Source organism: Notolepis coatsorum (genome assembly GCF_963971535.1).
Source record: "Notolepis coatsorum genome assembly, chromosome: 1".
In the NCBI taxonomy this organism is placed as follows: Eukaryota; Metazoa; Chordata; class Actinopteri; order Aulopiformes; family Paralepididae; genus Notolepis; species Notolepis coatsorum.
In genome coordinates, this window is record NC_140165.1 from 199,884,598 (window position 1) to 199,898,178 (window position 13,581).

At 46.9% G+C, this 13,581-nt stretch overlaps 1 protein-coding gene across 8 annotated transcripts in view; it reads left to right on the top strand.

Moving 5' to 3' along the window:
- The window catches only part of rap1gap2a (RAP1 GTPase activating protein 2a), a 518,359-nt gene that overhangs the window by 468,352 nt on the left and 36,426 nt on the right, over positions 1-13,581 (top strand). For 7 of the 8 annotated variants that reach the window (XM_084313633.1, XM_084313635.1, XM_084313634.1 and 4 more), the window contains 2 exons: positions 450-533; positions 7,918-8,018. In XM_084313633.1, coding sequence (XP_084169759.1) covers positions 450-533; positions 7,918-8,018 — 185 coding nt within the window. The remainder of the gene's footprint in view (positions 1-449; positions 534-7,917; positions 8,019-13,581) is intronic. The other variant, XM_084313636.1, reaches the window with a different exon arrangement.

Consider the following 13,581-nt stretch of genomic DNA (forward strand, 5'->3'; position numbering starts at 1 on the left):
AAATAGAACATTTTCCACGTTACGTTGATGAATGAGGGCCCAGGATTCTATTTAATGAATGGAATGTTCAAAGCACTGGTTCTAGTCAGCAAACAAGTCGTTGTTTACTTCTGCATCAATGACCAAACCTTCGTCATATAGGAACCTTAGTCACCTCCAGGACATGCTCCATCTCTCCTGTGATTATATATACTGTATATGCTCGTGTCAGTCTTCGTCTGTGTTAGAGTATGACAAATCAGCTCTCAGTGTATGCTTCGAGGGATTGCAGAAACCACCTGTGGCTCCAAGAGAGGCTCTGACTAGAACTCCTCAGGACACATCTGACATGGAAAAACATATTTTCACTCTCAGTGAAGAATGAAAGAATTATTTTTGGCAAGTAGAGGAACGTGAGTAATGACATTGTGGTCACTGAGAAATCCTTGTTGTCTTTTGTTGTCACACAGGGTTCCCAGTTAATAGTGGCTTATGATGAACACGAGGTGAATAACACCTTCAAGTTTGGAGTCATCTACCAGAAGTTTGGACAGGTGAGGGGTTAATGAGGGGTGCGTGTCGTCTTCTCGTCGTGGTGATTCTGTGTATTATATAGAGTTGCCCTTGACTAAAAAAATTCTCAGTCGATTAACACTTTGGCGACCAAAGTCCCGTGGCGATTTATAGTCCAGAGGACCGAGCGTTGTCAACAAACCGATCTAACAGCTATATATATAGCAAGCAGGAGAAAAAACAACCAGGTGCTCAAAAGGGAGAACGTTAGGTTATGACTATAACCAAGTTCTGTTAGTTAGGGGCGATGCTTGGCATCGCTACTGCACTATCTCGCGTACGTGCACGCGTACTGAATAAACCACAAATGTACCTCTAATACCAGTATTAGTCTGACCACACCCCTCATCAGCTTACCTTCATAAGCAGGTGTGTGGTCACCTGCTCTCCTCCTTCTCGCTTTCACCACAAGGAAGAGGTGCCTCGGTAGATCCCCACACTTGACACCATGATGGAAGAAATTGGATTAGGAACAGCTTGGGAAACAAGGATACGTTGACATCATATCTTTATTTTCTCTCTCACTATTTTCGAGAAAATACGGCGATATTGTCTTCGTACTGGAGTGTCTAGAAGATGATGATCATTCTAAAAACCCTCCACCGGTTTTCGTATTGGGAGCACGCCGCTGCATGCTTCTCAACTGCAGTTCCTTGCTGTGTTTGTTGGGGTGAAACCTGTCAGGCCACAGCTGAACTGTCGGACATGCCGCTGTTGTGAGGAGCGGTGCGTTCCAGGTTGGGTGAGTAGTGTTTGCTGGCGGGCTCCACTTGTCTGTTAGTGCTATGGGGGCTACTTGACAAAGTTTATGGGAACCGGCCCCAGGCTAGGGTCCTTTGTTTAGCCGCCTAGGCGACAGAAGGCCTTGGTCTGGCGACCATTATAGTTTTAACTAGTGGGCCGCGACCATTGACACTGGTGATCCCTGTGTGTTCTGGACGAGTGGATTCTCTCTGTCACCGTGTTAAGACCCCATCTTTCATATCCAAATGAGAGTATTCCTTCACGAGGGGATATGTGCATGTAATGTGCGATAGCGGCAGATTCATGTTCAAAGTCAGCTATACAGGCCAGTTGGTACTGTGCTGATTCCGCCGGACGTGGTAATGTCACCGCTGTGAAGCGGTGTTGACGTCTTGTTTTCTCTTTTCTCTTAAAAAGTGAGGAGGGGTTCAGAACGGCGGCCTGTCTGGGTGAGTGTTATGTCATTGTTTACATGTTCATGGCTTACGGTTAGCCGGTCAGTGGCCTGGCGCGGGGTAGCTTAGCTTCTCGCGCGCCGCCGGGAGCTCGCTTCTGATCGCGTGCGTCGTTAGATCGGCGTCTCGCGAGCGGAGGCAATAGCACCCGAACGGTTGGAGCAGCCGTTAGCTTGATGCTATTCTGTTGAACGTGCTTTGATTTTAACATGTTTTACACTCTTGACCACGACGTCGTCCTTGACAGGGGATGTTCGTCGACCCTGCCTGAGCCTAGACGGGGATTGCGTCAACAAAGAGGACTGTAGCGACTGGTGGAGCGGCGACGCTGCCCGGGTCGAACAACACAGGACGGCTGTGTTCTACGGTGTCTTGTGACTGCACTTCGCTGATCTGCGTTCCGGGTAGGTACGGGGTTGGCCAGACCTCATAACACGTCTTCTGGTTTTACTTTGCTAAATGTATTGTGAATAACGGTGTTTTTTCCCAAAACGTGTGTTGTTGCAATGCATTTGGGATACGTTGCGGGTTGTGTGTGAGCTGTTTTTGTCACTGGCAGTTAGCTTCTCCGTGCAGATCGTGATGTATTGATCTGGTTGTTGTGTGAGAAACATCATGGTGTTTATGTGTACCGTGTACTCACTACTAAGGCAACTGACCTATGAAGCTATGCTTGGTGACAAGTGAGTAAAAGAATGTTCTTTCTCAGACTGTAATGACAATGAACAGTGAGTTCACACATTAACAGGTTTTCCTGTTTTAACTGGCCGTATTGAGGGTAAAATAGGAGGATTGTGTTTTTCCCCCCCGGTTCCCTGGGGACTTTATCACCTCCTATCAGACATGTTGTGCATTAATTGTGTCTTTTGTGTGGTAGGGATACGATGTGACTCTTAGCTTGATTGCTGAGGTTGTGCTAAATCTGCTGGAGAAACTTATTTCCTAAAGGGAAATTGGTTTGGTTGCTGTCATGTGTGCTTAGCAAGGCCTGTGGTCGATACTAATCAAGAATGATGTATTCTCTCATTGTGAAAAAAACGGCGTTCCTCTGTTGAGTGTTTTTGCCATTTTTTGTAGGTGATGATGGGTTGTGTGTGTCATGTGACCTACAACTGGGTTGTACTGGCCACAGAAGCACATGTGTATGTTGGACCGGGGTTCTTAGAGCCTTCTCTATTCTGTGTTTTTCCTTAGTAAAAATCAGATAGCAGGTTAGCTCATGCGCTGTGTGGAGCTGTGAAACGCTTCATAGAGCTGACTATGACTGTGTCATATTCTCTTTTTGTCGTTACGTCGTATCATGGGTGTGGGGTCGTAAAGGGGTGAACTGGTAACCTTTCCTCTCCCCATTGTTCTGTCGGTCAGGGGTACACCCCCTGTCCTTCAAGGTTCCCGTCACGTGGCGGTTCGGCACGTTACGGGGGGGGGGGGGGGGGGGGCGGGGGAGGGAGTTCCTGGTCCCACGGCCTGGTATATTGGGCGTGTGCACCGCAGGAATTCCCCCGCCATAGAGTACGTCACCGTGCGCGTCTCTGTTGGTAGGACTTCCGTGTGCTGTTCAGGTCCATGTGATGGATCTGTTTTCAGGGGGGGTGGTCAGGGCTCCTCCTCACCAAGCGCCTACTCAGGCCTTCTGTGAGTTCGGACTCCTTCTTCCATGTGAGGAAGCCTCCATCAGAGTACAGAGCCTTCCTCCTCAGATTGTCAAAGTGAGTGGACCCTCTAGAAGGGTCCTTTTCTATTGTATGTATATTCGATTCAATTCGTTTATTGAGTGTGTATGGGTTCGGTGCCTCTTCCCCGGAGGCCCTAAAACCAGTTTTTTACATGGCTCAAGGTGCAATATATTCTTTTCAATCTGTACAGCTCGCGTGGGAAGTCTCTCTGGGGATCCCCGTCTCTTTCCTATGGGAGGGTGGTGGGATGTAAAAATGTGAACATTTTTTACCCCGGCTGTGTAGACTGGGATACATACTGTTGATGCTTCCTTCTTTCTGTTCCAGAAGTGTTGGAGTTAGGGAGTGTCACACCCCTCTTGTCGTTCCCCTGGGCGCCTTGGGGATTCAATGACAGGTCTAAATAGCCTGTTCATTGATGGGGGTGTGTCCCGACGCACGTATAGTGCTAGCTCGCTGTAAACAGGCGATTGACTGGCACGCCTTGGTTGCTTGTGGTTGAAACAGCGTTTTTATAAAGCAACTGAGATGGGGGTTTTTCCTCTTCCGGCGACCACATCCCATGACCTGGGTGGGTTGTCGACGGATTCTCGTTTATTTCTGGGGGATGATGACGGGATGGATCTGAACATATGTAGTGGGGTCTCACGCCCTTGGGGTGGGCCACCAGGCGCGGTTCGTCCGAACGTCTGGGTGGCGCCTTCTTTTCATGTTAAGATCAACACGCATATCTGCCCTTCTCCTGGAGTAGGCATGTCGGCGTGGTTAGGGCACGGGACTGGTTCTGGTCACGCTGGTCCAGATCAGTTGAACCCGTTGTCCGCCGGGGATGCAGATCTGCTGTTCTGGTACCCTGAGGGACTTGGGCTTTTTTCAGGGGGAAAAATGCCAGGTCGGTCTGGGTGTCACAGGGTTAAGCGCTATGGAGACCCTGGTTGGGTATGTTTTTACTCAGCACTGTCGTCATGGCTTACAGCCATGCCATTCTGTACGCGCTCGATCTCGTCGGATCTCGGCCGCTACACAGGTTGGTCCTGGTTAGTACTTGGTTGGGAGACCGCCGGGGAATACCGGGTACGGTGTGCTTAGGGGCTGGTTCTCCATTATTTTTCGCTCCTCTCTCACGCATGGCGAAGAGGGGCCTGTGGGGGTGGTTTTTTGACCTCCTCTGGTGACCCTGTGCTTCCCGTACCGCCAGGCCCGGTCCGAAGTGATGTTTGCGACCCGTAGGCCTGGGTTAACCCTTTTTGGAAACTGAAACACTTGTACTGCGGTATAGCCGGTGTATACCCGCAGGTGTGTTTTGGAGTTTTTTCTTGAGGGGTTATAGGAACAACCACCGCATTGGGTAACACCGAGGTGGTTGATTCCCTGGTGTGTTGGAGCAGTGTCAACTCCCGGGTTCACCGTTTGAGGGTGCCCCTGCACGTTCATGACGTCTGCCAATCGTGTCAGCCTTCTCTGCCTCGACCCCTCTGGGTGGGGGTTGTTAAATGGAGGCTTGGTCATGCAACACCGCCAGCTTACGCTCCTTCCGCCGGGGCGGCTGTGTTCAGCTGTCCCCTCTGGCGCCTGTCTCGTCCGCAGTCTCCAGGCTAGGGTTAACAGCCTGTTGCCTGGTTTTTCCCCGGTGCGCTGCCTGCTTCCGTTGGTTAACCTTTTTTGTGTGCTTACGGCCATGCTGACTGCCTATTCTGCAGGGTCAGTGTGCCAGGCGGTGTACTATTGGGGGGACGGGGCCCGCTCGGCTTACGGCCATACCGACCTGAACACGCCCGATCTCGTCCGATCTCGGAAGCTGGGCAGGTTCTGGCCTGGTTGGTTCCGCCTGGGAATACCAGGTGCAGTAACTGAGGGGCCTTTGTCCGAATACGCTGGCGATGTGGGGGGCGGGGCACTACGTGCCCACCTGGTGGGGTCTTGATGCTGGCATCATGGACTTCTCCGGGCCCCCATTCTAGGGAGTCCAGTCCTTTTGGTGGGTCTGGGTCTTCCTTCGTGCTCCGCTGCTACGGCCTTGCCACGGGGTTGGGTTTGCCCTTGACCCCGTGATTCTGGGGGCAGTAACGAGGTTGTTCCTCCGTTCGTTCCCGGGTGGCATGCGGGTTGTGCGTGTGTGTAGTCGTGGGGTCAAGCCACGGTCTGCTCACCCTGTGCGTTGAGTTGCTTGAGTGCCTCTTCGCACGGTCGGGTCCGTCGCCCTCCCGTGACGTCCCTAATAGGGGGGCTACCCTCCATTAGGGGGGGTCGGGGGGGCTCGGCCCTCCCTGTTCTGATGGTTTTGGGGGGCTGTCAGCGGGGTGTATTTGTCAGCCAAGTGGCTCCGCTTGGCCTCCCTTGTGCAGTAGCGATGCCAAGCTAAGCCACTAACGATACAGAACGTTAGGTTATGACTATAACCAAGTTCTGTTAGTTAGGGGCGATGCTTGGCATCGGACGGCCGCTGCAGCCCTTGTCCTCACCTTGTGGTGAAAGCTTGGGAAGGAGGAGAGCAGGTGACCACACACCTGCTTATGAAGGTAAGCTGATGAGGGGTGTGGTCAGACTAATACTGGTATTAGAGGTACATTTGTGGTTTATTCAGTACGCGTGCACGTACGCGAGATAGTGCAGTACGCGTGCACGTACGCGAGATAGTGCAGTAGCGATGCCAAGCTAAGCCACTAACGATACAGAACTTGGTTAGCTCAGTTCAATATAGGTTAAGGTGCTCTTGGATCACCGGGAATGCAGAGTTCAGAGAAGAGAGTCGATCCAGGCACTCAAAAAGATGTAAAGTCCAGAGGGAAGATGGTTAAAAGGCCTTTATTAAAGGTGGCTAAGTCATTTAAAATCTAATCAACATGTTTCGACCATAGCGGTCTTCATCAGGATTAGAGTAAAATGTACAAACACATCACCCCCTTACATACCCACAGGTGAGTGTCAGGTGAAACAATCAAGCAATAAACACCAAATGATTGAACCGAGTGATGATTGGAAGGCACACGCAAGGGCGGAGCCATCAATCAGTGACAGTGTAGAAAAATAAAAAATATATATCAAACAGGCTATAAGTATAAGCATAGATAAATAATCAGTAAGCAATATACAGAAAAATATAATAGCCTATGTAGCCTATGTACAACAACAAAAACATTCATATTCTAACGATTGGACTAAGACTAAAAAAACTAATTAATGGATTGATTGATTGATTGATTGATTGATTGATTGATTGATTGATTGAATAGTTTATTGATTTAGAATGGAAAATCAAACATATACATTTGATCACAATTATGAACAGGTATACATTTCTCCATTTACCAGTAGGATTCCAATAAACACAATAAAGCCATAGGCTTGTTTCCATTGTGGTCCTTTATCATTGGTGTCAGTGGATTTATGTACTGGTGTGTGGACGTGGGTGTTTGTAGTGTCTGTATGTCAGGATGTGTGGTATAAAAACAAAAAATACATACAATAATATTCCATTTTATAGACAATAAAAGAATAAAAAGGAATAACACTTATTAAAAACCCTTTGTTCACTACTCCCAGCTTCTGCTACTTATGATCCACCTCTTTATAGCTCGTTTAAAAGTGGAGAAGGGGCTTATGGGCTTCAACTCCATTGGTAGGCTATTCCATTGTACTGCTGCTGAATATAGGAATGAGTTTTGGCCTATTTTTTTATTGCATCTCACTGGGACGATGTCTGTAGGGCTCCCCTGGTGGCGTGTCGATGTACATCCCTTACCATGTTAACATATCCTCTATTGAGGGACAGTATTCCCGAGTATCCTGTGTGTCATGTTGAGTTTTATTTGAGAGACCCTCTCCTCAACCCTGAGCCATTTGAGGCTGTTAAAATGTGTCTGTGTAAGGTGAGTCCTTGGATGGAGTTTTAAAATCATTCTAACTAATTTGTTCTGAGCTGTCTGTAGCCTACCTTTCAGTGCTACTGTGATGCCAGTGTACCAGGAGGAGCATGCATAGTCATAATGACATTGGATCAGTGCCCCTGCCAGGACTTCCATTGCTGACCTGTTAATATAGGTGGACACTCTACAGAGAAATTGTATTCTCTGATTGATCTTTGTGACCACCTTTTGTGCCATGCTCACCCCTGATAAGGTGTTGTACAAAACACATCCTAAGTATGTGACTTCCTCCTTTGCTGTTACCTCGATATCTCCTACCACTACCTTGAACCCAGGAGACCTCTTAGGCCGAGCCAATAACTGGAATAACTGACTAAGAGGGGGCAGCCCTAAATATTTTGCAGTGTAACATAAGCCTCTCAATAAATGGTCTCTGACCTTTGTATTCCTCTCCCCACGTCATCTCTTTCCTCCACACTCAATCCCCCTTTGTCCTCCTCCAACTCCCAATCGTCTCTCTCTCTCCCTCTCCTCCTGGGTATCCTCGCTCTCTCTCTCTCTCTCTCTATCTCTCTCTCTCTCTCACTCTCTCTCTATTCCGTCTCTCTCCTTCCTCGCTCTCAGACGTCAGAGGAGATGCTGTTTGGGAACAGCGAGGAGACTCCAGCCTTCAGGGAGTTTCTCAGTGTGCTGGGAGACAACATTGAGCTGCAGGACTTTAAAGGGTGAGACAACAGAATACAATGGAACAGAATAGAATACTAGGTAAATAGGACAAAATAACACTTTACACAGTAATTTAGTTGGGATGTCGATGTACTGGTAAGATATTATGAGATTTTGTGTATGCAGATAACCACACTTATTTCATAGGTCATTGTGAATATCACTGCAATGTATTATAGCCGAGATGTAAGTATTTAAAAAACAATAAAATAAACAATGCAAAATAAAGTCTGAGAGTAGAATGATCGTTGTACAAGAGTCTATACAGAAGTGTAAATTAGAACACAATAGAATAAAACTGTTCAATAAAGGCCTTGCACTGAATGTTTGTGTGGCTGTGTTTCTTCCAACATGGCTGCCTGTAACCATTGATAAACACTTCTGAAAAAGAATGCCTAAATAATAATGTCCCACTGTGACTTATTTAAGAGCCAGTAATACAATTTGTCTTGATATTTTCTCATACTGTAGCCTATATCAACACATAGCAACCATTATCTCTTCCAACATGGAGGAAAAATTGGCATTCCAAACATTCTGTGAAAGTCAGCAATAACCCTTGGAGCAAGTTGTCCTATCATGCAGTGGCGGCTGGTGAATTATTCTCCAGGGGGGCGCTATACCAAACATTTTGCAAACATGTACCGAATAGGTACAGTACAACTATCACCATTGCCATCAATCAATGATCACAGTCAATGCAGCCACGTTTCCAATAGCGCCTACACAAACATGCATGCCCAAATATCTCTCTCTCTTGACCTATTTCATTGGCTGGGAGGATACAGCGATGATACGAGTGCAAGTTGTCCTATCATGTTGATTGAGCTGTGCAGTCTGCATTAAATCAGTTTGTGAAACAGATCCAGGTAGGAAAAGTGCTGTGTGGACAGGTAACTGGATCTGTGTGGCCTTTCTTGAGCTTTAGGCTTTCATATCGTCATTTAGAAGCTAAGGCACCTGCCAGTATCCGTACTGTAGCTGTTACAGTAAACCATATTGTACAAGATGTTGCTAGACATTGAACTGTAGAAGCGAGAGATATGATACAAGGATATGTGTTTAGGTCCTAGCAAATGACAGGGTTCTTGGCTGTATGTCATGGAGAGATCCTGTTCTTACAACCAGGGCCGCCTGGGAGAAATGCGAGGCCCTGTGTGAGATTTAACGCGAGGCCCCCCCCCCCCCCCCCCCCCCAAAAGGTTACAAAAATATATATATATATATATATATATTTTTTTTTATACAGTCAACATATTCTTAAATAATAGCGCTGCCCGAGGCGGGGCATTATACAGTCAACATATAGCAAAAGAGAGCGCGAGAGAGAGCTCCCGTTCTACAGTCAATATACAGTGTACAGAGAGAGAGAGAGAGAGAGAGAGACACATTGGAAAGAAATTGAAATGCTATTTGGCCCTAAACAGAGAGTACACAGTGGCAGAATACCTGAGCACTGTGACTGAAGATCCTTGAGCACAGCCTAGCCATCGAGAAAGGCCGCCATAGGCAGACTGTGTGTGTTAGAAAGAGAGAGAGAGAGAGAGAACATGTGTGTTTGTCATGTGTGTGTGTGTTAGAGAGAGACTAGAGCATGTATGAGAGATTCAAAAGGACAAAGATCAACACTTAAATCCAAGAGAGAGAGAGAGAGAGAGAGAGAGAGAGAGAGAGAGAGAGAGAGAGAGAGAGAGAGAGAGAGAGAGAGAGAAAGACACACATTGGAAAGAAATTGAAATGCTATTTGGCCCTAAACAGAGAGTACACAGTGGCAGAATACCTGAGCACTGTGACTGAAGATCCTTGAGCACAGCCTAGCCATCGAGAAAGGCCGCCATAGGCAGACTGTGTGTGTTAGAAAGAGAGAGAGAGAGAGAGAGAACATGTGTGTTTGTCATGTGTGTGTGTGTTACGTGCCCCCGTGGGGAGACGCAACACTAGGCCACAGACAGGATAGGTGAGGATGCAGTGACACAAAACACCATAGACGGGTTGTAAAATAACAATATTTATTTTACACAAGTGAGGATCAGCAACACAGAGAGCAAAGAGGACCTACCAGTGAGCACCAAATAATATCAAAATAAAACAAAGCCCCCCCCCCTTTACAGGCGCGGACGCCCCAAAGTACAGGAGGTGGTGCTCACTCTAAGCTGGTGTCTTTAACAGTGGTTCTCCTACGTGATGCAGGTGTAGACCCCAGGGTATCTTCACTGCCCTCAATGTCCCTGTGTGCGAAACAAAAGGTTAATATATAAGAAAAACAATCACCATAAGCTGGGTGACGAGAAATACATAAATACAGAAACAGGTTATGGGTAAAACAGAAATGTACAACAGGCAGGATCACAAAACGGTACAATACTATAGGGAATTGCTAGAAAACCAGAGCCTTGACCAGCTCTCACACAAACAACAGCTCCAAAGAGCTTTCTACTAGCTCATGCACCAAAACATGAGCTCAACAGAGCTTTCAACTAGCTCAAGCACCAATCATGAGCTCAACAGAGCTTTAACTAGCTCATGATTGGTGCTCTCATTGTTTTTTGTGTATGAGCTCTACCACAACACCACCAGATATAATTACCCACATACACCGACAGAGCTCTAGCTAACAATGCATACACAGGGATTATATGAAGGGATGTGGAGGCCAATTAGGCTGATGAGCCTCAGCTGTGGTTGCTGCTGCTTCTTCTGTTGGCTGGAGTGGAATGGTGATTGGCCCTGAGAGGTAGATAGATCATATAGGAGGGAGACAAGAAAACACTACAACCTGCCTAATAATAATAACCCACACAATATAATATTACATGCATACATAATACATAATGAAATAAGGAATGAAATAAGGACAGAGTCCGTAACAGTGTGTGTTAGAGAGAGACTAGAGCATGTATGAGAGATCCAAAAGGACAAAGATCAACACTTAAATCCAACAAGAAGAGGGTCTATACCAGAGAAACCAAAGCAGCAAGGAGCCAATGGCCGACATCAGCTAAATAGGCTAGCCAGGTACTGTGACACCAGGCCACACACAGCTTTGGCCAACGGCCCAACGCTACCCAAGCTACACAAACGACCATTCACACACAGCACATGTCGTATCTCCAAATGTTGTGAAGTAGCATATGTTTTGCCTGGAAAAAAACATCGTTATTAACAAAACATTCGGGAGGGGAAGGAAGGAAGAGTGGGGTAATGTCATGACATCGTACCTGCACGAGGAACGCAGGGCGAAAGGCCGCAACACAGGTCTCCACGTTGACGAAAGGCCTCTCGCTGTCGGGACAAATAAGCTATGGCCAGAGCCTTGTCATGGTGCAGGCCCGACTACATCTTCTGTCAAAGATGATGTCGTAGTCAGAGTGCCAGGGCCTGCTATTCTCAAGGCTAACTGATAGCATCAAACGAACGTTCCCAGCTGACGCTAAACAGCTAACTGGCTAACAGTTAGCTCAATCAGGCACCTGGCTGTATGTAGCCGCATAGCTTGCTTCTGCGTTCTGCAAGCTATGCGGCTACATACAGCCAGGTGCTCTCACCAGGCACACACCGTTAGCTACTAGTAGTACTATATTAGCTAGTCGACCAGTTTGGCTCCAGAGAGAGAGAAAGAGAGATAGGTCAGGTCCACGGCGGGAATATAATCATAGGTTGACTCACCATAACGCAGTATCAACGCGAAGTTGGAAGGAGACTTTCTTGGCCCACGGTGTAATTTCTTCTTCTTCGAGTACTTTCCGGCAGACTGGACACCTTTCGGCGTATTGCTGCCTAACAGATTTATCTGCTCACAAGTTCTCTTCTCCTTCTTTTGAAAAGACATCCACTCGCCTCGCCTCGCTCCTCTGAATAGGTTAGCTAACGCTAGTTAGCCTTTAGCTAAGCTAGCTACTAGCCGACATCATCATGGCTATACCATGACAAGGCTCCGGCCATTTGTCCCGCTAGCGAGAGGCCTTTCGTCAACGTTCCTTGGTGACCGACCGACTGATAATGACCGACCTCTTTCTTCGTCTTGGCTGGCATAACTAAGCATAATAGTCAAAAGCTGCACGCGCGAAATAGTCAAACGCAGCTGACTCACGCCGGCGTACTACACATGATGTAAGTAAAACCACTCCCTTCGTTGAAACCAATAGTATGTCTGCTGCAGAACCCCAGAGGCTGAGCTCCAATAGTGAGTATGTCTGCAGGACTGCAGACCCAGGAACAAGTCAGACACATTCTACAAACGTGTCTAATGTGAAATATATAAGCATATAAGCAAAACTAGATTTTAGGTCTGTGATGAAAAAGGGCCTCGCGGGAAGGGGGGCCTCGCAAAAAAAATAAAAAAAAATAAAAAAAAATAAATAAAAAATATTTTTTTTTTATTTTTTTTTTTTATTTTTTTTTGCGAGGCCCCCCTTCCCGCGAGGCCCTGTGCGACCGCACTGCTCGCACACCCCCTGAGGCGGCCCTGCTTACAACCAATGGTTTAGGTCAGTGGTTCTCAAACTGTGGTACCACTAGTGGTACTTGGTGGTACTGCTGGTGGTACTTGAAAACATTTCCAAAAAAGCTAAAAAAAAAAAATTTGTGCAGTCAGGCCACTGAACTTAGAAGCAGGCCAGGCCAGTGTTTCTGGTTGCGGCGGCGCGATAGTTAGATAACCTAAGTGGGGAACAACCAGGAGATCACTGTGACAGAGAGTAATGCAGTCTAAACAGTCATAAATCTTTAATTAAACTTCAGCCCTGATCATGATATTTTTAGATTTCTTGTAATGTCAGATAAAAAATGAAATACTCCCAGTTGGTGTTAAATCTGACATTACAAAAAATCCATCAAAATATGTGTTGCTGCTAATCATTGACACATGCCTAGCCTGTAATAATCTCCCCCAGAAAAATGTACTTTGCATTTGATATATTGAAAATATTTTACTTTTTGTGTGTTTTTTTTAAGAATAATTTGTGATGCCATCACACAAACTGGCATTTAAAGGGTAAACATTAAAAAATGTATTGAATATGTGTTTTCTTCTTTTTTACAATAATTTGTGATGCCCATCACAAACACTGGCATTTAAAGGGTAAAAATGCCTGCACCAGAATGCAGGAAATTAAGTTTTTGTAACAAAATAAGTGTGTGTGTGTGTGTGTGTGTGTGTGTGTGTGTGTGTGTGTGTGTGTGTGTGTGTGTGTGTGTGTGTGTGTGTGTGTGTGTGTGTGTGTGTGTGTGTGTGTGTGTGTGTGCGCGCGCGTGTGTGTGTGTGTGTGTGTGTGTGTGTGTGTGTGTGTGTGTGTGTGTGTGTGTGTGTGTGTGTGTGTGCGCGTGCGTGCGTAAAAACAGGCCCTAGTAAAATAAATGGGTTTTAAGGCTGGCCTTGAAGGCAGCAAGGGAGACTGAGGCCTTGATGGACCCTGGCAGCTGATTCCACAGTGCGGAAAAAGCATGGTGCCCCATGGTGGACAGCCTAGTGAGTGGGATGGCGAGGAGGTTTTGGCTGCCAGACCTGAGTGACCTGGATGCAGGTTGAGGGAAGAGGAGGTCCTGGAGATAGGTCGGGCCGGA